Source organism: Erinaceus europaeus, chromosome 21 (genome assembly GCF_950295315.1).
Source record: "Erinaceus europaeus chromosome 21, mEriEur2.1, whole genome shotgun sequence".
Taxonomy (NCBI): domain Eukaryota; kingdom Metazoa; phylum Chordata; class Mammalia; order Eulipotyphla; family Erinaceidae; genus Erinaceus; species Erinaceus europaeus.
This window is the reverse complement of record NC_080182.1, coordinates 36,378,634-36,404,469: the sequence shown is the minus strand read 5'-3', so window position 1 is coordinate 36,404,469 and position 25,836 is coordinate 36,378,634. Positions and strand designations below refer to the sequence as shown.

Sequence of the window (25,836 nt, the reverse complement as noted above, 5' to 3'; positions counted from 1 at the left end):
TCACAATTCAGTGTTTTTAGTCTGTGTAGAGCCTGTATGACACAGTAGACAGAACTGTACCTACATAGTTCACTACCTCTGACAATTGTCAAGTCTGTGTGTTCTGTTGGAATGTGCAAATTAGGGGCTGACAAAACAGTGCGCCTGGGGTGACGCACGCCTGCTGTCACCATGGACATGAGCCCGGTTCTAGGCTGGCCACCACCACGCAGAAAAGTCAGTCTGTTGTGATGACAAACAATATATGGAAATCATCTGTGTGAGCTTTACTCATAACCTGATGGTAGTGGTTCTGTTTGAAGTTAGTCTCCTTAATGATTTCAAAAATTCAGTGAAAGATTTTATATATAACCATGGAATTCTGTGCGAAAGACTTAAAATGGGCTGGTGTACTGGCATGATGGCTTACCTGGAGTGCTGAGGCCCCAGTGACAAACAAACGAGAGAGAGGCGAAGAGTGGTGGCCAAGGAGGTTTGAAGATTACAGCTTGTGGTGCTGATTTAAAAGTGGATTTCATAAAAGTTGTGTTGCTTGCGTAAGGTTATGTGGCATTCTGTTTATATGAAATGATCCGGGTATCTTACTGTTACTTTCTGTTGGAACACCTTGCCCATGTGTTTTTACTTCTAAATTAACCTCCTACCTTGAAATTGTTGATAGTTCTACTCCTCGTTTGTCATTTGCAAAACCCAGGTTCAAACCCAGCCCTCCCTGTCTTTCCTTTCCTCCTCTCTTTCCATCTGAAAAAAAAGTTGGCCTGGAATGGTAAGGTCACATTGTACCTACCACAAAATTCTTTAAGCTTTGTAATTTGAGGATTCATTTGTGTACTTTGCAATATATATTTGCTAACAAGAATGAGAACATAATTTGAGTAGCTGTTTTTCCTTTGTAAGCTTGACTTTAACTTGATACTTAACAAATAGACAAAATAAAGATACAAAATGATATTCAGAATACAATTAAGAATTACATATGTGGGTACAATAATTTAAAATGTCTTGTTTGATCATTTCAGAGCAAAGATGGAAAAACCCCCCTGCACATGACAGCCCTCCACGGTAGATTCTCCAGATCACAAACCATCATCCAGAGCGGTAAGAAGGATTTCTGTTTGGTTTTGGTTTTTTTCCTGAAATATAGTAAAGGGCATCCATAAAAATGAATGGTATTGGAAGTCGGACTGTAGTGTAGCGGGTTAAGCACACATGGCACAAAGCGCAAGGACCGGCATAAGGATTCCTGGGGTTCAAGCCCCGGCTCCCCACCTGCAGGGGAGTCGCTTCACAGGTGGTGAAGCAGGTCTGCAGGTGTCTTATCTTTCTTTCCCCCTCTCTGTCTTCCCCTCCTCTCTCCATTTCTCTCTGTCCTATCTAACAATGATGACAATAATAACTACAACAATAAAAGCAACAAGGGCAACAAAAAGGAATAAATATTTTTAAAAGAATATATTTTTTAAATGAATGGTATTGAGAAATTGTCCTAACAGTGTACATATTTTTAATATTTGGCCTTATGACAATAAGAACATAGGTATTTTATCTCTGTCTTTCATAATTTTCTTTTTCTTTTATTTTCATTTTGCTTCCCTCTGATAATTTCTCTAACAATTAGTGATGACTTGTTCTACAAACACTTCTAAAGAATAGACTCTGCATTTCCACTGTAATTTGTATCATATACTAACAAAAGTTGTGTTGCATTTATCTCTTGAAATTTTTTAACTTTTTTAGAATTATAAGGTCTTTTTTTTTTTAATTTTTATTTATAAAATGGAAACACTGACAAAACCATAGGATAAGAGGGCTACAGTTCCCACCACCAGAACTCTGTGTCCCATCCCCTCCCTGATAACTTTCCTATTCTTTATCCTTCTGGGAGTATGGACCCAGCATCATTATGGGGTGCAGAAGGTGGAAGGTCTGGCTTCTGTAATTGCTTCCCCAATGAACATAGGTGCTGGCAGGTCGATCCATAATCCCAGCCTGTCACTCTTTCCCTAGTGGGGCAGGGCTCTGGGGAAGCAGAGCTCCAGGACACATTGGTGTGGTTGTCTGTCCAGGGAAATCTGATCGGCATTACGTTAGCATTTGGAACCTGGTGGCTGAAAAAAGAGTTAGCATATAGAGCCAAACAATTGTTGACTAATCATGAACCTAAAGGCTGAAGTATAGCAGGTGAAGATTTGGGATCTCCGTTTTAGAAATAGCTGGGAGGTCTATTTTAGGTATATTCCAAAGGGCCCATGACTTTATTAGTTTTTGCCTGAGCCTGACATCTAATATGCAGGTGGACCCAATTTGCTGTCTGGAGATGATGTCGTGGCTGGAGACAAGGCTAGAAAGCTGGATCAGGGAAGAGAGTAGCTCCCAAATACGGGAAAAATGTATAAATATTGTTGACTTTTTTTTTTCTTAACTTGTATTCTCTACACTTGAATGTAAACCTTACTGTTAAACCTTTTAAAGGTAAGCATAGGGGGCCAGGTGTTAGTGCACATGGTGCGAAGCACAAGGACCAGCATTAAAGATCCCGGCTCAAGATAATTACGTTTATTGGAGCAAAATGGGCATAGTTTCAAGATGTGATTAGTGAAGCTCCGCATGTGGTCTTCTTGCTGACACATACAGCACACATATTAAAGCTCCAAACCGTCTTGCCCAAAAGAAATGTTTATTTTTGTTTTACTACAGTGGTTTCCAGACTTACTGAACCCCAAAACTCTGTGTCATTTTGAACTTGTTAAAATCTTACGTGTTAAAGTAACCTATAACCAAGGTGCCTGGCCCAATAAATACTACTAAAGGAGATCTAATTAATTTGCTTTACCCATTAGTTTCTGCTAGGGTAGCACTTTATATTACATCATGTGATAGGTGACACTTGATCTTTATAGAGCATCTGATACTATGTGCTTTGTTGCAGGAGCTGTAATAGACTGTGAGGACAAGAATGGAAATACCCCTTTGCACATAGCGGCACGGTACGGCCATGAACTGCTGATCAACACTCTTATTACAAGTGGTGCTGACACTGCAAAGTGAGTACTGACGAAGGTGTCAATAGTGTGACAGAAGCACAGCAGAGAAAGGAATTGCAGTTTTCTTGCTAATGGTAAAGTTGTTCTCTCTAGTCTAGCGGGTGACCTTTCTCCCAGGAGAGCTAAGTGGGGGTGATTCTTACTCCCTGGGCAAATGTCCAGACGTGTGTTTTACTACCATAATTTAAGGTGGAGCTTGTGACTGGCAAATATTCAGTGCGAGTAGATCCAAGGGAGTTTCTCAGCAGCCTGCATGCTCAATATAGCCACATTCATACCCTCTGCAAGTCCATAGTAATTGCAGCGTTGTCCTTTTGTTATTGGAATTGCTTGCTTTCAAACATTAATTGCTGACCATCATAGCCTCACCCATGAAAGTTCTAGAGAAGCCATTGGTGCCTGGAGAACTACGTCCCAGTGTGCACAGTCAATGATCACTGGGCGCTGAAGATCCCTACTGTCCTGGACCCTAAATTCAGCTGTCCCAAGGAGACAGGTCAACTGGCAGGCTCTTTGGGGGCAAGAGCATTGATTTGTACAGGAACTGTTCATCCCTCTTGCACAGGATATCAGAGTCCTCTCAGGTTTTCAGCCTGACTACCCTGGTGACAGTTGATCTGGTTCTAGATTCCCATAGCTGTCAATTGCTCCCATGTGCTAGGGTCCAAAGATTAGCGGTGTGTGTGTGTGTGTGTGTGTGTGTGTGTGTGTGTTTGTGGTTTTCCTTTCAGATAAAGGCTTTTGTAATGAAAATAAGCGTATAATATTGGAGTTAGAAAAAAAAGTTACGCAAAGAGACTCTCATGTCTACGCTCCAAAGTCCCAGGTTCAATCCCCTGCACCTCTATAAGCCAGAACTGAGCAGTGCTCTGGTTAAAAAAATAAAATAAAATAAAATAAAATAAAAACTACTTTTAGCTACATAATAAATTATGCTGCCCTTCAGGATTTTGCTCTGCAAAGTATTATAGATGGTTTTTGTTGCTGTTGTTTTGTTTGTCACGTGGTGCTGGGCATGGAATTGGTCCCTCACTATATGTACAGTATTTCTGAACCACCTCCTCAATCCACTTTCTTTTTTTCCAATATTACTTTACTGTGGAAATGTTGATTTATTGGTCCAGTATTTTCACAAAGATACATTCCCACATTTCACCCTCAGTCAAACTATCTTATTCTATCACAGGGCTTTTTCTGTATTTTGAAAGAGAAAGGAAGGAAGGGAGAGAGGGAGGGAGGGAGGGAGAAAGACACACACACAGCAAGCGTCACTCGTTCGTTCATCCGTGGAGCTCCCTTAAACCAGGCCAATATGCGTACTCTGCGGGGCAGACCACCACCAAGCCCCTATATATATGTTTGTTTGTTTGTTTTCACTTTTAAGTGGCTCTTTGTAATTTATTTAAATGGTTATGTCTGTCCTGTTTACTTTAGGCGTGGCATACATGGAATGTTCCCTCTCCATTTGGCAGCCTTAAGTGGCTTTTCAGATTGCTGCAGGAAACTTCTTTCTTCTGGTGAGTGCAGCCTTCACTGTTTTTTTAACTGAAATACAATTGGCATGTTAGTTTCAATTAAGCATAGTATTTATGTGATATTTTATATATTGTGGCATGATCACAGTCTAGTTAACAACTACCCCACTGATTGTCCTTCTATTTGTCCTCCCCTCTGTCCCAAAAATGATTTTCATATTATCTCTTTACCCTGCTTTTCCAAGGTTTTATATAATTAAATACAAGTGTTGATCATTAATCCTTTTTAGAATTTTAAGATTGTTTTCAACTCTAGAGAAGTTTGATGAGGCCAGGCAGTGGCACACCTGGTTAAGCACACACATTACAGTGCACAAGGACCCATGTTCAAGCCCTTGGTCCCCACCTGCAGGGGGAAAGTTTCACGAGTGGTGAAGCAGGGCTGCAGGTGTCTCTCTATTTCCCCCACCCTCTCAATTTCTCTCTCTCTCTCTGTCCAATAATAAATAAATAATTTTTTTTAAAAAGAAAAGTTTTTTTGGGGGGGGTCCTTAATTAGGTGATAGAATGTAGAGTACTTTTCTTGCCCTCACTGAATGGTGGTCTTCATGAATTGTCAAATTGTCATTTTCATGCTTGCTTTAGAGCCTGCAAACCATTCTACAGTATCTCCTAGGTTTGTGAAATGATATATGCTATATATGATCACTATTTTAAAATAATGGTCATTGTAGTAATTGATTTGAACTGAAGCAGGATCAGTAGATATCTATAAACATATTACAAAACTGTAGTCCTTATTGGAGGCATAGAAATATTAAGTATTTAGTGAGATTTCGCTGATTTTATTGTTACTTACTGGATAGAGACAGAAATTAAGAGGGGAAGGGGAGATAGAGAAGAAAAAAGAAAAAAAGATCCCCATAGCACTAATTCACCACTTCAGTTTCCCCCTTCAGGGAGGGACGGACCAGGGGTTTACACCTGTTGCATCCCCTTGGCCCCATGATTTTAAACTGTTTCTTGGAATGTTAAGAAAGTTAAGCACATTTCACATATTACTCATGGTTGCTAAATTAAAGGGAGATTTCAGTGAAAATTAACATACACTGTGAAATACTATTGCAAGTTTTCCTTGATATTTCTGAGTAATTCTGTCTTGAAGATTGTTTAAAACATGTTTGTCTACAAGCTTTAGTAATAACCCACAGATATTGAAGTACCCATGACTTTTTCTTTTTAAAAAGCAGCTTAGTAAGATACAATTCATATATTGTACAACTAACCCATTGAAAGGTACAGGTCAGTGTTTCTCCAGTGTGTTCACAGAGGTTTGTCAACATCACTACAGTTTTAGAATGTTTCATTCCTCCTAAAAGAAGCTACATTGACTATTTAGTTCCCATTACCCATAAGTGGCCACCATTCTGCCCTCTGTCTTTATACACACCTGTTCTAAATGATTCATATAAGAAGTCATCCAAGATGTGGTCTTTTGTGAGTAGTTTCTCTGATGTAGCACCATGAACACCACCGTCAGCCAGCTGTTATCACATGTGTCAGCACTGTATAAATGTGTGTCACTGTGTTGTGTAATGCTTAATTTGCACTTCACAGAAGTTTTATACATGACGCTCTACCAGTAAAGTGAGTACACTTGCTTAAGGCTCAGATAATGATTAGTAGGTTTTAGCAAGACATTTATAGAGGTGGGTGGTGGTGCGTCCCATCGAGCACAGATGTAATGTGCAAGGACACAAGTCCGACTCCCTGCCCCCCACCTACAGGGGAAGCTTTGAAGTGTTGGAGCGGCTCTGCAGGTCCTTTCTTTCTCTCTCCCTACTTACTTGCCTCTTCTCTTTCTATTTCTCTGTGTATCACATAAATATTTCTTTTTTAAAAAAGTTTTTAACTAAGACATACACATATTATTTCACTAGGCATAATGCTTTTGCTCAATTAACATACTTTTTCCCCCTTTTTTTGGTGAATAATCTTTTGTAAAGCATTTTCAGTACTTGTCCTAAAAGAAATTAATCCTCTAATGGGTAATGTTTTGGCAAGATTGTACATTGTTAATCCATTTTTAATAATTTTGTGCCTATTTGGATTTTCTTGTTTTGTGTGAGACTGAGCAGGAGTGAATCTTGACTCATTAAAGTAATACATATTATTTAAAATATGATATATTCATTCTTTTAGGATTTGATATAGATACCCCGGATGATTTTGGCAGGACCTGCCTACATGCAGCTGCAGCTGGAGGGTATGTTAATTGTATTTTTTTAAAAATATTTATTTATTTATTCTTTTTTGGTGCCCTTGTTGTTTTATTGTTGTAATTATTGTTGATGTTGTCATCGTTGGACAGGACAGAGAGAAATGGAGAGAGGAGGGGAAGACGGGGAGAGAAAGACAGACACCTGCAGATGGGGAGCTGGAGGTTCAAACCAGTATCCTTGTGCCAGTCCTTGTGCTTTGCGCCACCTGCGCTTAACCCGTTGCACTAGTTAATTGTATCTTCATTCCTGTAAGAGAAAGGTAGCTGATTGTGGCAGCTTTTCCTTTTTTTTTTTTTTTTAAGTTGTTTTTTAAATATTTTATTTATTTATTTTCCCTTTTTTGTTGCTCTTGTTGTTTTTATCATTGTTGTGGTTATTGTTGTTATTGATGATGATGTTGCCAGATAGGTCAGAGAGAAATGGAGAGAGGAGGGGAAGACCGAGATAGGGAAAGAAAGACAGACAGCTGCAGATTTGCCTGCAGGTGGGGAGCCGGGGGCTCAAGCCAGGATCCTCACGCTGATCCTTGAGTTTCCCACCATGTGTGCTTAACCCGCTGCGCTACAGCCCGACCCCTTAAGTTAGTTATTTCCCTTTTGTTGCCCTTGTTTATTGTTGTTATTGTTGTTGTTAGATAGGACAGAGAGAAATGGAGAGAGGAGGGAAAGACAGGGGAGAGAAAGACAGACACCTGCAGACCTGCTTCACTGCCTGTGAAGCGACTCCCCTGCAGGTGGGGACCGGGGGGCTCGAACCAGGATCCTGATGCTGGTCTATGCACTTCTCACCATGTGCGCTTAACCCACTGCGCCACCACCCAGCTCCCTTTTTTTTTTTTCCCCCAATTTATTTTTATCTTATTAGTTCTGGGCTACTGCAAAATAAGAAACAAGACATAACAAATGGTTTGAGAGAAGTAATTTCAGAGTGGTAGAAACTGATTTTTCATCTTTATCTAAATCATAAGTTATGAGTAGAAAAGATGGAGTTAACCTACAAGAGAAGATTATTCCTGGGTATAAATTAAAAGATGATAAATATGTCCTTATGAAAGCATCAAAGCATAAATATTTTTAGTAGCTAGTGTGCTTTTAAAGTGTGTAGTTGGTATTTTTCAAATCAAATTCAAATTTCAGAGGGAATAGTATATTTGTCTTCCCTCGACTAAAGGTTAATATTTAATTTAAAAAATTTTTTTGAGGTTAAATGATTTGGGACTTTTTTTTTAATTTTTATTTTATTTTATTTATTCCCTTTTGTTGCCCTTGTTTTATTGTTGTAGTTATTATTATTGTTGTTGTCGTCATTGTTGGATAGGACAGAGAGAAATGGAGAGAGGAGAGGAAGACAGAGAGGAGGAGAGAAAGACAGACACCTGCAGACCTGCTTCACCGCCTGTGAAGTGACTCCCCTGCAGGTGGGGAGCCGGGGCTCGAACCGGGATCCTTATGCCGGTCCTTGTGCTTTGCGCCACCTGCGCTTAACCCGCTGCGCTACAGCCCGACTCCCGATTTGGGACTTTTAAAACTTATTGCTGGAAATCCTAGTAAGTTGATTTGAGTGACAGACCACAACTAAAACTTTTGATCTCTGAAGCATGCTACTAATCTAACCTTTTTCTTAACTACACCTTGAATCTGTGATAAATCATATAATCTGTGTCTTGAAGACATTTTACAAGGCTTTCATTCCAATAATAAGTCTCTAAAAATCCCTAATGATTTCAGAAGGCAAGTATGCCACGCCAATAATACTATCAAGCCAGTATCTGTTGGCGAGATAGATCGTGAGCATGACTTGGTCCTCTTGTTCCTCCAAAACCAGTTAAGAGCCTTCCAATTATAATCTTCTCTTCTGCTTGTTTAGTCTACAGAGAAATGGTCAACAGGTGGCACCAACTGTGTGATTGCTTCACAGTTAGAGCTTCTGCTGTACTGTCAGATGTTGGTGTCGGAACTACCTGTGCATGTAGTGTGCCACCCTAGTGTCAGCTACAGATACATCAGAGTCCGGAAAAGATCAGAGAACGCTGACTTGGAAAGTTAGTGTTTGTAGGACTGCTTGGTTAGTTAACTGTTTTGCCTACTGTTAAGTATTAAGTGACCAGACTTGCGTTCCTGCAGCCCCAGGTTCATGTGCTAGAGGTGCTTTAGTGTCTGGCGCTCTCACTCTCAAAATAAATAGATCTTTCAAGGAGGTAAACCTCTAAACCTGGAGGAGTCAGTTAAGTAAGTAAGTAGCGTGGTTTATAAGTACCTAAGAACTCTTCAGACATTCTTTTATAAATGTGAACTTTCTTTTAAGTAGTAACAATGTGATTGATTACTTACTGTCTGCATGCCTGTGTATATGTACCTAACTTTAATTTTAGGTAAGATGAATGTAGTGTTTTTAATCTTAAAATACGAATCATGGTATTTTATTTACTTTTACTTTCATTTGAAAACACGCTTTTATACTCAGCTGCCAATTTCATCATAAAATTGTTGACAATGAAGTCTTCTCTGTTTTCCTGGGTAGGAACTTGGAGTGCTTAAACCTGCTGCTGAATACTGGTGCAGACTTCAGCAAAAAGGACAAGTTTGGGAGGTAAGTTGTGATACATTTTTCTCAAATTGAACTTTATTAATGTAATTTACTTAATTACTTGATCTTCTAACAATTCTAAATTGTTGAGAATTGAACAAGTTAGCATCATTATGAGCATGATTTGATTCATTGAAAGGCCCAATTAAGCTGAAAACTTTATTCATGTACTATCTATGTATCATAGCACCACTTGGCTCTGGTTTATAGTAGTAGTAGAGATTGAATGTGGGGCCTTTGGTACCTCAGCCCTGAAAGTCTTTTTGCATGTACTGTCCTCCCCTCCCCTAAATTGATAAGTTATAAATACTCAGTCTATCCTCTAGCGCCGTTTCCATGGCCCCAGGCTGTCAGGCAGCCTCAGCAGTAAACACTCTGTAGATATTGAGCTTCGCTTCTTCTCTTCTCACAGTCATAGCCTTGGAATGTAAGATCCTGTGGCATCTACCTTCCTTCAAGAAAATCTTCACACCTAGGACTTAGGAGTAGTTTGAGAATTTTGACTATTTTGGTTAGAGAACATTAGAAAGAAAAAGGAAATAAACATATATAATTTTGTTTTTCTCTTCAGTGGTTCCCCCAATACGTGTCCACAGACATCAGCATATCCATACGCTATTCATTGTGACCTACAAGTAGATCAGCTGTGAGATGACGGCTTTTTAATATTCACTCAGCCAGTTCTCATTCTCACTGTTCAATCCCTGGCCCAGATTGTTACTGGCATTCATGGCTGTAGTATTTAAAGGCCACCATTGTCGTATAAGTTACTTTGTTTGATTGAACCATATAGGAAAGAGCTGAAGTCCATTTGGTGGGAATCCAGCATGACTAGTGGGGTCATACAAGAGCAAAGCCCAGGCAAGGAAGGGTACTCTGCATAGTAGGAAACCAGAAATATATGTCAGGAAAGAAAAAAAAACTGCTATTTGATTCTGTAATTGTTTGAAGAACACACTGTTCTTAGGAGCCTGCTAGTGAACGGAACCAATGACAATCAAAATTTAAAAATCACTGAGCCAGCAGGACCAAGGTTTGAGGCTACCCTCCACCACCCTGAGCTCAGGAAAGGTCTCTGCTGTGGTGTCTTTCCTGTCTGTCTCTATCTGGAAAAGTCAGTCTGGAACCATGAAACCCTGGTGACAACTACAATACAGTGTTGACACCTGGGTACAGTGTCTCATTCCCCACAACAGGTGTCTACAAAACACTCTCACCCCAACCTGGGTCCTTTTCCATCATCTTGCACCAGGACCCCAGAGTCCTTTGCTTTGGTGCCACACACCAAACCTAGTCCAAGTTTTATTTTGTGTTTTCCCTTTCTGTCTTTGTTTCTTAAGTACATTTTACCTTCTATCTTATTTACTGTCTTAGAGATTTTCCACCACTTTGTTTCTCCTAATTTTTTCATCCAACTTTCCAAAAGACTTGGTATGTGATAGAAATCATTCTCAGGTTTACTGAGAATATAGTATCTATATCTGGGTGGAGTTACTAGTGTAACTAGTGACTAGTGTTCGTATTCATTGACATATGTCCCTGAAATTTGTTTTTCTTGTATTGACTTGGCCATAAAAAGGTCTCCATTGCACTATGCTGCTGCCAACTGCAATTACCAGTGCCTGTTCGCTCTTGTGGGCTCGGGAGCCAGTGTGAATGACCTTGATGAAAGAGGCTGCACACCCCTGCACTATGCAGCTACTGCAGACACAGACGGCAAGTGAGTAGTATGTGGGGAGAATGAGGGGCTGTTGCTTCTGTAAACCAGCATCTTCCACGCGGGTGACTTTTTATGGTAAATTCTTAACGGAAAGTTAGAGAATCATCAAAGATGTGTTGTCCCACGACAGGGACACCCACCAAACTTAGTAATGCTTGGTTTCATTCTGTTGTAGTAACTGGAGAGAAACCAGTCTTTAGAAATCACAACTGCGTTGTTAACACTTCTGAATAGTGAGCCGGCTACAAAATTAACTTACCTTTATTTGAGCAAGTAATAGCCCAGCAGAAACCTCTTTGTAAAAGTAAAATGAACCCTACATCTTGAATTACGAAGAGTATTAGCTGAGGTCTTGAGTATAAAAGAATCTAGCGTGGATTTTTTTTTTCATATTTTTATGTATAAAAAGGAAACATTGACTAAACCATAGGATAAGAAGGGTACAGCTTAACACATTTCCCACCACCAGAACTCCCTGTCCCATCCCCTCCCCTGATAGCTTTCCTAGTCTTTCTCCCTCTGGGAGCATGGACCCAAGGCCATTGTGGGATGCAGAAGGTGGAAGGTCTGGCTTCTGGAATTGCTTCCCCGCTGAACATGGCCGTTGACAGGTCGATCCATACTCCCAGCCTGTCTCTCTCCCTAACATGGATTTTTATAACTTCTGCTCCCTTCAAGTATCAGAATCCTAGAAGCCCAGTATAATGCCCTCAGTCCTGACACAGTGATTGGTTTCCTAGGAGCCTTCTAGAGCCATAGACAGGTTTCTAGGCTGCAAGACACTTGTTCAATAAGTGATTATTTATGGGCTTTAGTATTAAAAAGTTTCTTCTTTATTCCAGGGACTAGGTTGAGTGATTAGGAAGTCTGGAATAATTAATTCATGCTTTTCCTAAAGCAAAAGTAAACTATTTTCTGAAAGGAGATTCCTCATTGCTTCAAATTGTTAATAATTTTTTGTTAAGTCATTCAACAATGTTGGGGTTTGTTTGTTCCATGATCAGTACTCACTGCCGTCAGCATTGCAGTTTCTGCCTTTAGACCCCACCCCACCCCACCCCACCCCCAGGAAAGTTCACATCTTGAGTTTTAAACACTCGGGACACTGGCTTTCTGCTCTCCGTAAGTCTTATGATTCTCATGGGTCTCTCCATTCTTACTTTCAGTAAATTCTGGAAAAATACACAAAATCTGTCCTGACTCATCCTGCTGCTCACCCCATCAGTCATCCTGATGTGTACATTCTGTTACAGACATTTGTGAGTCAGTAAATACCCAGCTACTATCACAAGAAACAAATGTAAGAAAAGTTTCTCGGGGAGTCGGGCTGTAGCACAGCGGGCTAAGCGCAGGTGGCGCAAAGCACAAAGACCGGCATAAGGATCCCGGTTCGAACCCCGGCTCCCCACCTGCAGGGGAGTCACTTCACAGGCGGTGAAGCAGGTCTGCAGGTGTCTGTCTTTCTCTCCTCCTCTCTGTCTTCCCCTCCTCTCTCCATTTCTCTCTGTCCTATCCAACAACGACAACAACAGTAATAACTACAACAATAAAACAACAAGGGCAACAAAAGGGAAAAAATAAATAAAATAAATATAAAAAAATTTTTTAAAAAAGAAAAGAAAAGTTTCTCACTAGTGAAGAGAAATAGACTTTGAGCAAGGTGGCTGAGAGCTCGCTCGTGATGTAAAAAGAGAAGACGCTGGGGGTGGCGTGCTCGCTGTGCATGAGGAAGAACCCGTCTTGTGCCGCGCTTCCCATTTGTCTCTGTGCCTGTACGCGGGCACAGATCATTTCATGTCTTAAAGGCCCGGTCAGAGTTAAAGACCTGCCGTGTGCCTTCCTGTGTTACGGGATTGTCCGTGAAAGTGTCGGGAATATATACACATGCTTCAACAACATGTTTTTTCCTGATGCTAGCTGGCGGTTTTCGAAAAATGGGGCCATATTTCCACTTCTGATAGCATTGTTTATTTGGTCTGTTTTTTAAATTTTTACAAGTGGAACCATAGTTTTTTCAGAAGATTCTATTAATCTCCTCACTCTATCTTTTAATGGGGTTGTTTGTTTTACTGCTGCTGGATTTTGTGGACTTTTTATATACTTTGGTTATTAGTCCTTTAGTGTATGGCATTTGAAGTTTTTTTTTTAAATATTTATTTATTTATTCCCTTTTGTTGCCCTTGTTGTTTTATTGTAGTTATTATTATTGTTGTCATCATTGTTGAATAGGACAGAGAGAAATAGAGAGAGATGGGGGAAGACAGAGGGGGAGAGAAAGACAGACACCTGCAGACCTGCTTCACCGTCTATGAAGCGACTCCCCTGCAGGTAGGGAGCTAGGGCTCGAACCAGGATCCTTACGCCTGTCCTTGCACTTTGCGCCACCTACGCTTAACCCGCTGAGCTACAGCCCGACTCCCTGATTTTTTTTTTTTTAATATTCGCTTTTGTTGCCCTTGTTTTATTGTTGTAGTTACTATTATTGTTGCCATTGTTGGATAGGACAGCGAGAAATCAAGAGAGATGGGGAAGACAGAGGGGAAGAGAAAGACACTTGCAGACCTGCTTCACCGCTTGTGAAACGACTCCCCTGCGGGTGGGAGCCAGGGGCTCGAACTGGGATCCTTACTCCAGTCCTTGAGCTTTGCACCACCTGCGCTTAACCCGCTGCGCTATTGCCTGACTCCCGGCATTTGAAGATCTTATCCCATTCGGTGTAGTGTATATTTTGCTTTGGTGATGGTTTCTTTTGTTGTGCAGACATTTCTCAGTTTGATGTGGTTTCATTAGTTAGTTTTTGCTTTTGGTTTTATTGTTACTGGGCTTGAGTCTTCATAGCTGTTTCCAGAACACATAGTTTGGAATGTTCTGCTGATTTTTCTTTAGATGGGTGCTAGTCTGAAGCCCATGTTTTTTATCTGTTTGGAGTTGATGTTTGTTCATGGTGACATGTTATGGTCCTGCTCCATTCTTCACATTTCAGCCCAGTTTTCCCAATACTACTTGTTAAAAAGACCTACAGATAGTTATAAAATTGTATTGCTTAGCAAAATCTGAAAGGGTGTGCAGTAGTAGAAAGTTTATCACTAGAAATCAATTTAGTATTTTGTTACAGGAAAGCAATCTCCTGAGTAATGCAAACGTAACCTATTAAAGGTGTAACAATTCAAGTTATCTCTGACCATTTGCTTTAGTTTACTTGTGACTCAGCACTATAAATACTACTTTGGGACATGCTTTTCTACTTTAGAAAGTCAACATCAGCATACCTACTTGATATGCTTTCCTTAAATAAATTTCCTCAGTACTCATGTGACAGTTACCTTAAAATAGTTTGTTCCAGTGATAGAATCTGTCTTATTTTCAGCTCTTAATAAAAGAACTATTCTTGTCATGCCACTTACATCTAGGGAAAGTGATTAAAGATTAAAAGGTGCCCTTGGTTAAGGTACTCATGTCTACAAAGCACTGGGACTGCCCTCCAGCCCAACAGATGTTTTTCTCTCATCACTGAGCATTAACCTCTGAGCTAAACATCTAGGAAGGCAATATATACAGGCAAAGCTTACACTTCCTGTTCTGGAAACACCTTCAGCTAGTTTATGAACACCAAAAAAAAGAAAAGAAAAAGGTTGTCTCTCACAGAGAATTAATAAAAGACCAGTTACTGCTTTAGAGTTTCTTTTCAGTTTCTTTTTTTTTTTTAATATTTATTTATTCCCTTTTGTTGCCCTTGTTTTATTGTTGTTGTTATTGATGTCATCATTGTTGGGTAGGACAGAGAGAGAGGGGAAGAGTAAAATAGACACCTGCAGACCTGCCTCACCGTCTGTGAAGCGACTCCCCCTGCAGGTTGGGAGCTGGAGGCTCGAACCAGGCCTTATTAAGCCGGTCCTTGCACTTTGCGCCGTGTGTGCGTTTAACCCACTGTGCTACTGCTCGACTCCCGCGCCAGTTTCTTTGTATATAACTTCAGTAAGCTTTTGGAAATGTGAATTTTTGATAATATATTTAATTATATTTACCTCCCAAGTTGTTATTGAATAATTATAACTTTAATTTGAATATGAATGAACGTTATTAGATTTCCCCTATCAAGACTAAACTGAAGCCATAAAGATGAAGTGATTTGCCCAAGATCACTGGTATTAAACTACCTTCAAAGGTAAATTTTAAATTGCAGATTCAGTGCTTTTTGTTGCAACTGTAACAGTAAAAAAGTATGATCTCATTGCTGTCTACATGCAACTTTCACTTTTTATGCAGTTTTCTAATTCCAGGTCTTTGAATGTTGGACATAGTTTTCTGAAAAGTTTTTACATCCTTTCTTGAGATTCCTGATGAGACATTATGCTCATTAAGTGCATTCAGTGTTTACCACCATTAAGAGTTTTGTTTTAGATAGAGATGGAGAGAGGGAAAGAGACCACAGCACCAGTGCTTCCTCAAGCGCAGTGTGGTCTGGGCTCAAACCGGAATCGTCCACATGGCAAAGCAGCACATAACCCATCGAGCTATTTCACTGGACCTCACCACTAAGAGTCAAGTCTGTCAGACACTTTCAGATGTTAGACGTGTCTAAGCAGCTTGAGCAGAAGAATGGGAAGTTGCTAAGAAAACAGCCTTCTGCTCTAGCAGACTTCTAGCAGACTTTGGGGGTACCCGTTTTGAATGAAAAAATACTCTTCTGAGCATTTCATTAGTTCTTTTGAGATATACCATCATCATTGAAATAAAAATATATAGTGTAGATATATTTATGGTTCTTGTATTCATTGCTGAAATACAAAAAAAAGTTCAGCTTAACATGGCACCAAGCGCGAGGACCGCATAAGGACCCCGGTTTGAGCCCCTGGCTCCCCACCTGCAGGGGAGTCACTTCACAGGCGGTGAAGCAGGTCTGCAGGTGTCTGTCTTTCTCTCCTCCTCTCTGTCTTCCCCTCCTCTCTCAGTTTCTCTCTGTCCTATCCAACAACGACAACAGCAATAACAATAATGACAACAACAACAAAACTTCAGCTTAGTTTAAGTCTGTGTTTTCATTACTGGGTATAAAGCATTTAATGTTTTAATTGTTATTGTTGCATAGGTGCTTGGAATACTTATTAAGAAATGATGCAAATCCAGGGATCCGGGACAAGCAAGGCTACAATGCAGTTCATTATTCAGCCGCTTATGGCCACCGCCTATGTCTTCAGCTGGTAAGACTCCTTAATTCTTGTTTCACTGTTTATATTCTAGTAATAAAATAAACATTAGGATTACTGAATCAAGAGACATTCTTTTTAGCCTCCTTATATTGTTAGAATCCATACCACTTCTCACATTTCATACTGCCTCACTAAGATAACCTCTCATTTCCTTTTTCCTCAAAAAGAAAGGAGAAAGAAATGGTCTCTGAAGAGATATTTTTGACTCATATCTATATAGCATTTATTTCTTCTGTCCCTTTAATAATAATGACTTTGAAAAATAAATGTCCCTGGAGAGGAAGATTTCTCTCCTATGTACTTAGGGTATTCTGAAAAGCCCATTCTTTTAACAGTTCATCATGGAGACTCCTTCTACAAAGGTACCTTTAGTTTCAATGTAGTCTGGTCCTTAAGCACATACATACATCATTCACCTCAGTATGCCAAACCCAAGAAAAAGAGACAAGTCAGAAAATACCTGAGTGTATGGTACATGCTTCAAGTGAAAAGTCCCTATATACCACAACAAGGGCAACAAAGGGAGTGGGGGAATGGCCTCCAGGAGCAGTGGTTCGTGGTGCAGGCACCGAGCCCCAGCAATAACCCTGGAGACAAAAAGAAAAAAAAAAAAAAAGTCCCTTTATGTAGTTATTTTATAATCTACACTAAGTGTTTGAAGAAAAATTCAAAGAGAATAGATGTAAAAGATAGAAATAAGGGTGCAGCCTTATTTCTGGAGTACTCTTAGAAGGCTAGAAGTGAACCTTCCCTATGACCTTGCAATTTCTCTGCTAGGGATATATCCTAAGGAACCCAACACACCTGTCCAAAAATAGCTCTGTGCACCTATGTTCATAGCAGCACAATCTGTAATAGACAAAACCTGGAAGCAACCCAGGTGTCCAACAACAGAGGAGTGGCTGAGAAAGCTGTGGTCTAGATACACAATGGAATAGTACTCACCTATTAAAAATGGTGAACTCACCTTCTTTACTTCATCTTGGATGGAGCTTGAAGGAATCATTTTGAGTCAGATAAGCCAAAAAGAGAAGGGTGAATATGGGATGATCCCACTCATAGACAGAAGGGGAAACACAAAGAGAACTTGCACTGAACTTGGTATATGGCACCGGGGGGGGGGGGGTATTGGAACTTGATGGCAGAAGAGGACCTAGAGGGGTTGAGTTGTTACGTGGAAAGATGAAAGACAACTAACTAAATGATGGTTTCACTCATATGGAATCTAGAGAATTGAAAAAGAAAAATATTTAAAAAAAAAAAAAAAGAAAAGAAAAATATTTAAAAAGAAAGGAAAAGGTGGTATATTTAATATAACATTTAGGACCCTGCTGCAGGCTTATTTCCTTAGATTGTTATGGTATCTAGTGAGTAAAATCTCAGAACCTTGTATGTAGATTCATGGCCTATTATATTAAACAATTGTTTATTTAGAAAACTTGATTTTGAGAAAAGGAAGCATAGGTTCAGAATAAAAATTAACAAAACCCAGTGTAATTAGAACATGCAGGGAGTCGGGTGGTGGCACAGCAGGTTAAGTGCCCATGGCACAAAGCACAAGGACTGGAGTAAGGATCCCGATTCGAGCCCCCTGGCTCCCCACCTGCAGGGGAGTCACTTCACAGGCGGTGAAGCAGGTCTGCAGGTGTCTGTTCTTCTCTCCCCCTCTCTGTCTTCCCCTCCTCTCTCCATTTCTCTCTGTCCTATCCAACAACAATGACATCAGTAACCACAACAAGGGCAGCAAAAGGGAAAATAAATAAATATTTTTTAAAAATTAAAAAAAAGAACATGCAACTAACATTTATCTCATATGTGTATGTATATGAATGCTTATAAATATTCCATTCTTTGTTTCAGATTGCAAGTGAAACTCCTTTAGATGTTGTAAGTATTAGTTACTTCTCCTACTATTCAAAATATAATTATTCATTATAATTTTTCATTTCACTAAAACTGAGACCAGTCTTACACATTCCTAAGAATAAAGATGAAAGTAACATAAATGGGGGGCTGGACAATAACACAACGGATTAAGCCCACATAGTGTGAAGCACAGGGATCCTGGTTCAAGCCCCAGGATCCCCACCTTCAGAGGGTTGCTTTGCACGCGGTGAAGCAAGTCTGCTGATGTCTTTCTTTCTCTCCTTGTATCTCCCCCATCTCTTTCAGTTTCTCTCTGTCCTATCCAACAACAGCAGCAGCAATAATAATAATAACAGCAATAACAACAGTAGAAAAAAGATGGCCTCCTGCAGTGGATTCGTTGTGCAGGCACCAAGCCCCAGCAATAAGCCTGGAAGCAAAAAAAAAAAAAAAGGAACAAAAATGGTTGATACAGGGGAAGGGAAAGAGCTCTTACCTAATTCTCCCTCATGAAGCTCAGTCTGTATTCCTTACCATACTTTCAGAATGGTCTGTTCTGTAAGCTAATTGAGTTTACTGTTTGTGGCTTTATCATCTGGAACTTTTAACTTCATATTCAAGTATCACTTATATTCTAAACTAAATTTAAACTCAGAGGAGAGAATCCCGGGCAATGGTGTCCGCAGTAAAAGGCACACATGACCATGCAGAAGGATCTGTGTTCAAGCTCTTTGTCCCCAGCTGCAAGTAGAAGCTTCACAGTTGGTGAAGCTGTCCCACAAGTGTTTCTTTCTCTCTCCCTCTCAATCTCCTACTCCCTTCTCAATTTTTCTATCTCTGTCAAAAAGAGAAAAATAACAAGAATAGGGAGTCGGATGGTAGCACAGCGGGTTAAGCCCAGGTGGCGCAAAGCACAAGGACCAGTGTAAGGATCCTGGTTCTAGCCCCCGGCTCCCCACCTGTAGGGGAGTCGCTTCACAGGCGGTGAAGCAGGTCTGCAGGTGTTTTTCTCTCCTCTCTGTCTTCCCCTCCTCTCTCCATTTCTCTCTGTCCTACTTAACAATGACAACATCAATAACTACAACAATAAAAAAAAAAAACAGGGCAACAAAAAGGAAAATAATTTTTAAAATAATAAAAAGAATAATAAACTCGGGGGAGAGGAAGTAGGAGTAACTGCTATAATATATCAAAGTACTCTTTCTGACATTTTAAATGCTTCTCTTTTTTTCTCAGTTAATGGAAACCTCAGGAACAGATATGCTAAATGATTCGGACAATAGAGCAACAATAAGCCCTTTACACTTGGCTGTGAGTACTCTTTCAGCAGTAAAGACCAGCTGGGACCGAGGGCAAGGCTGAGTGAATGAGCACATATATCACGTGCGTGGCCCATGAGTTTGTTCCCCATTACCACGTGAGAGCAGCAACTGCAAGACCAGTGCAGTGCTGTGGTTGGAGGGCTGGTGCTCAGGACGCTTCCCTCGTGTAAAGCTCAACATAAAAAACCAGACCTGGCATGTTCCATGTTCGGTGTCCTCTGGTCCCTGGCACTGTATAAACAAAAAAAACCCCAAAATAGGGCTTTTGGACTTTCCGCAAGGGCTGGTCTGGAGAAGAGATGTTATTTGAGATACTTTGTCCTTATGGAATGACTTCTAACTTGCTAAGCAGAGAGCATGAGCACTGCAATTTTTATGGCGTTTCTACAGCTTTGTCTTACTTTAATAAGTCTGTGCCCACTGAGCCTTCAGTTACTCGTTCTCTGTAGGCTTTGGATCCATGGATCTATGGTGTTCCCTGTATTTTAAGTTGCTTCTGAAGTTTTCTTCATGATACCAACTACTTAGAAGAGAAGACCGGGAGAGGAGAGAGTAAAACAAGTATAAATGAACGATAGTCCAGTCTAGTCATTTCTGTGCTTAGAAGAAGCAATTTTTAATCAAAGCATTTTACAGTTGGTCTGGGGTGAAGAGTCTTGGGTACAATCACCAGCTATTCAGACAACCTCTGCTTTTAAGTATAATGATAGTAAAAAATAAATAAATGAGCTTCCAGGAGTATATACTTTAGCTAATGTGACACAGTACAAGTCCAGTGTCCTTTCATTTGCTGCTGCTTAATATCCCCTTGCATTTTCTAGTACTACACATGTCCATTGGACTTTCTCCTTTGCCTTTCTCTCCTTCCATTCCCCATTAGGACCTTCTGTCAGATTCTAAGTAACTAAGAAAGTGTCCTGAAAAGTCCTGCTTCCTTGTCATTTGGGACTTTGGAAATGCTATTTCCCAGATATGCAAAGTAAATAAACAGTCAGAAAGAGCAAACCTAGCACAGAGAAAACTTGAAGAAAAAAAACAAACGGGAGTAACGCAGTGGGGTAAGCGCAGGTGGCACAAAGTGCAAGGACCGGGTAAGGACCCCAGTTCGAGCCCCAGCTCCCCACCTGCAGGGGAGTCGCTTCACAGGCTTCTCTCCCCCTCTCTGTCTTCCCTTCCTCTCTTGATTTCTCTCTGTCCTCTCTAACAGTGATGACAACAATAATAATAACTACAACAACAATAAAAAGCAACAAAAAGGGGAAATAAATAAGTATATATTTTTTAAAATCTACTTTAAAGAAAAAAAACAAACTATTCTTTTCCCTATATTGTGTTTCTCAGAATTTGCTCTTCTGCTGGCACAGTTTCATCCACTCTGCTCTTACAGGACAAGATTAGATATGGTCCTAGGTCCTTGGTGTTCCTTAGTCTCCAGTCTCAGAGGTGGTAAGGCGTGTAGGTCGTGAAGCAGCCCGCAGAGTGGCACTGACCAGACCGTTTAAGTGCCAGAGCAACTTCACTTCTTTCTGCACTTCTCACATATTCCACGAGAAATGGTTTTACAGCTCATTGATGCAGTGTGGGACTTTTGATTCCACTAAGTAGCTTTTTTTTTTTTTAGAATAGGAGCAAGAGAGATTCAGCTCAGCCATGGTAGACTTTATTTTTCAATTCCCAATAGTAAATTTTCATGGTAAATCACCAACTTGCTGTGTTGTGGGTATTAATAAGATCTGAAAAAGACTTGTGAAAAATCCCTTCCCTTCAAAGTAGTGGTAAGGTAAATATGAGTCAACTAAGGACATTTCTTTCATGCTGAAACTGTATCTTATTACTACTTTATATCCTCTCGGCTTCCTGTAATACTCAAGTAATACTCAGTGACAGGTGTACCATACTCTAAAGAAAGGAGACGTCAGTCTGGCAAATTCTTCTACTACCTTGTATAACTAGTGCAATATTTGGTGCATGGCAGTTTGTGCTGCTGGCCGACTCTACCACAGAAAGGTAGACTGTCACGGAGTCATGCTTGACACTGAACTGCGGGTACAAACACGAGCTTTAGGATCAGAGACGTAGACTGAGAGCTCTAATTGAATCCGTGTCGCACACCCATTGAATGTCCCCGATGAGCCACGCGCTGTATATTCTGAAAAGGTCACTGGTCACTAGCACTGTTGTTATTTGCAGAATGTCCTAACACTATAATCTATTTGATCACTAGAAGAAAAATTATAGCTAATGAATTTTCAAGACAAGTTTTGGGTTTCTCAGATGTAATCATATGAAGACAGATCTCAGGGAAGTGAGATGTATTTTTTTTTAATTTATCTTTTTATTGGTCCCCTAGGCCTATCATGGTCACCATCAAGCACTGGAAGTGTTGGTACAGTCTTTATTGGATCTCGATGTCAGAAGTAGTAGTGGCAGAACACCCTTAGACCTTGCCGCATTTAAGGGTCATGTTGAATGTGTGGATGTACTCATTAATCAGGGAGCCTCAATCTTAGTAAAAGATTACATCTTGAAGAGAACGCCTATTCATGCCGCAGGTGAGTACACATGGCTTTGTTTACCATTTATTACCTAGTATTCCTCTTTATTCCTAGTATTCCTCTTCGATTCCTGGTGATTATTTTAACAATTGTAATTTTAAAAGTTATTTTCCTATGTGCTCATGTTACTGAATGCCTCTACCTTAAAGGGTCACATCCAAGACCAAGAGAGTAGGGATATTTTCCATTATCAGGCATAGAAGTATTTCCCAAAAGCCCTCAAGGTTTAATGTCCCATTGTGTCGGAATTAAATCAGTGCTCACCTTGAAGCCAGCCAAAGGCAGAGGTGACCAGAATTACTAGGATTAGCTTAGTCTGATCGTTACTTCATCTCTTGCTTAAAAGCAAGCCAGCCATTGCCACAACCAGAGCACTTTTATCAACAGGGCAGTCGATGAAGACAGCTACCTACCATGATTTACCAAAAACTGTTATCTGTTCAGTTTTGGATAACTTCTTCGTATCTATGTTTTGTTGTTGTTTTGTTTTTGTTTTTGTTTTTTTGCTTGCTTGTTGTTGAGTTTGATGAAACTGTCCCAAAATCACATCTTGAAAATAGGCGTAGAGGTGGATATTTTATGATAGACATTGTCCATTTTATCATATATAACTGGAAATTTCACATATCACCTTACAGCAACAAATGGTCATTCAGAATGCTTACGGCTACTAGTAGGAAATGCAGAGCCACAGAATGCAGTAGATATTCAAGACGGAAATGGACAGTAAGTTTTAATCATTCCTAATTATGCTTAGGATGTTTGCTAATCATGTTTTTTAAATGCATGTCACAGTATGTAACTAATGTGAAATACAGGTTTGGTTTGTTTTTTTTTTTTTTTCCTTTATTGGGGAATTAATGTTTTACGTTTGACAGTGAATATAATAGTTTGTACATGCATAATATTTCTCAGTTTTCCACACAACAATGCAACCCCCACTAGGTCCTCTGCCATCCTTGAAATACAGTTCTTATTGAAGCATGCTGTAAAGCTGTGTCACAGCTTCCAGGAGATAGCTCACTCAGTAAAGTGACAGCTTTCCCATGCCAAGGACCTAGGTTTGAGCCCCTGTCCACCACATGGGAACACAGTGCAAAAGGAATGCTTCATGAACAGTGGAGAAGTGTTGTGTCACTTCTCTCTCTCCCTCGCCCTCTCCCTCCCTTGCTCCCTCCCTCTCTCTGTCTCTCTCATCTTTTTTTTAAAAATTTAGTCTGCAAACATGCCCATCCAAAAAGATGTGTGTATAACTATGATCATAGTAGCACAATTTATAATAACCAAAACCTAGAAGCAGCCTAGGTGTCCAACAACAGATGAGTGGCTAAGAAATTTGTGGGGTGTGTGTGTGTATACACAATGGAATACTACTCATCTGTTAAGAATGATGACTTCATCTTCTTCACCTCAGTTTGAATGGAGCTTTATTAAGTGAGATAAGCCAGAAAGAGAAGGATGAGTACAGGATGATCTCACTCATGGACTGAAGTTTAGTAATAACAGGGGAAACAGAGTAGAACTTGGACTGGATTTGGTGTATTTTGCACCAAAGTAAAGGACTCTAGTGCGGAAGGAGGCGTTCAGGTCCTGGTGTGTGGTGGTGGAGGACCTAGGCTGGGAGTGAGAAGATTTTATACATGTGCCAACAACTAGATTTACTGTAAACTATTAATCCCCCCATAAGTAAATAAATAAAATTAAATCTACTGGGAGTGGTGGAATCATGCAAATCTGAATGAAGCCCCAGTGAAGACGCTTTGTGGCAATGATAATATAATACAAAGTAATAATAATAAAGCTGTATCACAAGAAGGCATGCTTAGAAAATAGGACATGAAGTGAAATCTGGGTAGACCGCTGAAACTGTCTCCATTGGTGCTCAGGACTCCCCTGATGCTGTCTGTTCTCAATGGGCACACAGACTGTGTTTACTCACTGCTCAACAAAGGAGCAAATGTAGACGCCAAAGATAAGTGGGGGAGGACAGCGCTGCATCGAGGGGTAAGCAGACACACTCCCTTTTCCTTCCAGAAAGTTTGAAGATTCTGTCCTCTAAGCTGAATAGACTCTTCTTTATTAAAGTGTTACCAGTTGTTACTGTTCGTTGCAGAATCGTAGTTTCTAAGCCCTAATTTCAGACAATTGTAAAGCACAACTTATTCCAGAGAATCTTATTAGAAAAAGTGAAAACTAAAGTTAATGGCAAGTCGACTTTTTCCACTATCACCATTTACTTGTCTTTTTTTTTTTTCACCTTTGAAATGTCAGTTTTCATTAAATTGCACATTTCTTTATCCTTTTATTTTTTTTCATTACTTGTACTTTGACAAATTTACTGCTTTTACCAAAGTCTGCTTCTAATGAAACTATGGAACTGTGGGAAAATGGTGAAATGCTGATTAGAGAATATGAACTTTAAAAAATGTTAACTGAGGGAGTTATGCGGTAGCACAGCGAGTTAAGTGCATGTGGCGCAAAATGCAAGGACCGGCATAAGGATCCCGATTCGAGCCCCCGGCTCCCCACCTGCAGGGGAGTCGCTTCACAGGCAGTGAAGCAGGTCTGCAGGTGTCTGTCTTTCTCTCCCCCTCTCTGTCTTCCCCTCCTCTCTCCATTTCTCTCTGTCCTATCTAGCAACAGTGACATCAATAACAACAACAATAAAAACAACAAGGGCAACAAAAGGGAAAATAAACAAATGTAATTTTTTTTAATGTTAACTGGCTGTGGTTGTCATGTGCCACTCAACATGACATCGTAAACTCCATGTAAGCAATTCTGTTTTTCAGGCAGTGACAGGCCATGAGGAGTGTGTAGATGCATTACTTCAGCATGGTGCTAAGTGCTTATTTCGGGACAGCAGGGGCAGAACACCTATACACTTGTCGGCTGCATGTGGGCACATCGGTGTTCTCGGAGCCCTTCTGCAGTCAGCAGCGTCAGTGGACGCAAATCCAGCCCTAACAGACAATCACGGATATACAGCACTTCACTGGGCATGCTACAATGGTTAAGTATATAAGCCAATACGATGTAGACTGAATGCCTGTCATTTGCCAGGCAGTAACAACTAATTCGTGACTTACAAGTAGCATAGCAGTCATTCACTGTTGTCTGTCTGTCTGTTTGGAACCAGAGCATTTATCAGCTTTAGTTTATGGTGGTGCCAGGGATCAACCCTGGGGCCTAGGAGCTTCAGGCATGAGAGTCTTTGTGATAACTATTGCACTGTCTCCTTGCCCGTCTACTACATTCTCTTCATGAAAAAAACAAGATGTTGGGGACTGGACGGGTGTCACACCCGGTGGAGTGCACACACACAGCCTCGACTACCTTATAGCGGCTTTATCTCTCAGCTGAGCGCCTCCTCATAAATATGCTATCGCACCACCGTGTGGAGTCACCGTCTCGGGTGGCCTTCCTTACCAGGTTTTCATGGAGAATGCTGCTTCCCTAAAGTGAATTCCTGCTCTACCACTGCTAAGTTTGCTCTTTAACCACGTTTTGTACAAGAGACAGAATTCTGCACGAGCTATATGCCTGGTTGCCATTTAAAGATCATAACAGATGTGTCTAATTTCCAGACTGTAGCAAAGCTGTGGTGATTCTGAGTCGAACTGGAATAGATGTGTAGTTGTTATATATGTATAAAAGAGACTAACAGCATCCTCTAAAATTAATATATTTATAGCCAAAAGGCCTGTTTTGTAATTTGTCATTCTGAGAGTAGAATATATTAAGTGGCTTTACTTTGACTAGTAATTATTGTACGA

At 40.3% G+C, this 25,836-nt stretch overlaps 1 protein-coding gene across 7 annotated transcripts in view; it reads left to right on the top strand.

Annotated features, from left to right (window-relative positions):
- ANKRD28 (ankyrin repeat domain 28) overlaps positions 1–25,836 on the top strand; it is a 135,623-nt gene that overhangs the window by 93,524 nt on the left and 16,263 nt on the right. For all 7 annotated transcript variants that reach the window (XM_060180846.1, XM_060180844.1, XM_060180848.1 and 4 more), the window contains 13 exons: positions 1,020–1,098; positions 2,930–3,044; positions 4,479–4,561; positions 6,722–6,785; positions 9,322–9,390; positions 10,967–11,107; positions 16,197–16,308; positions 18,178–18,204; positions 19,420–19,494; positions 21,856–22,057; positions 22,699–22,786; positions 23,947–24,064; positions 24,853–25,072. In XM_060180846.1, coding sequence (XP_060036829.1) covers positions 1,020–1,098; positions 2,930–3,044; positions 4,479–4,561; positions 6,722–6,785; positions 9,322–9,390; positions 10,967–11,107; positions 16,197–16,308; positions 18,178–18,204; positions 19,420–19,494; positions 21,856–22,057; positions 22,699–22,786; positions 23,947–24,064; positions 24,853–25,072 — 1,393 coding nt within the window. The remainder of the gene's footprint in view (positions 1–1,019; positions 1,099–2,929; positions 3,045–4,478; positions 4,562–6,721; positions 6,786–9,321; positions 9,391–10,966; positions 11,108–16,196; positions 16,309–18,177; positions 18,205–19,419; positions 19,495–21,855; positions 22,058–22,698; positions 22,787–23,946; positions 24,065–24,852; positions 25,073–25,836) is intronic.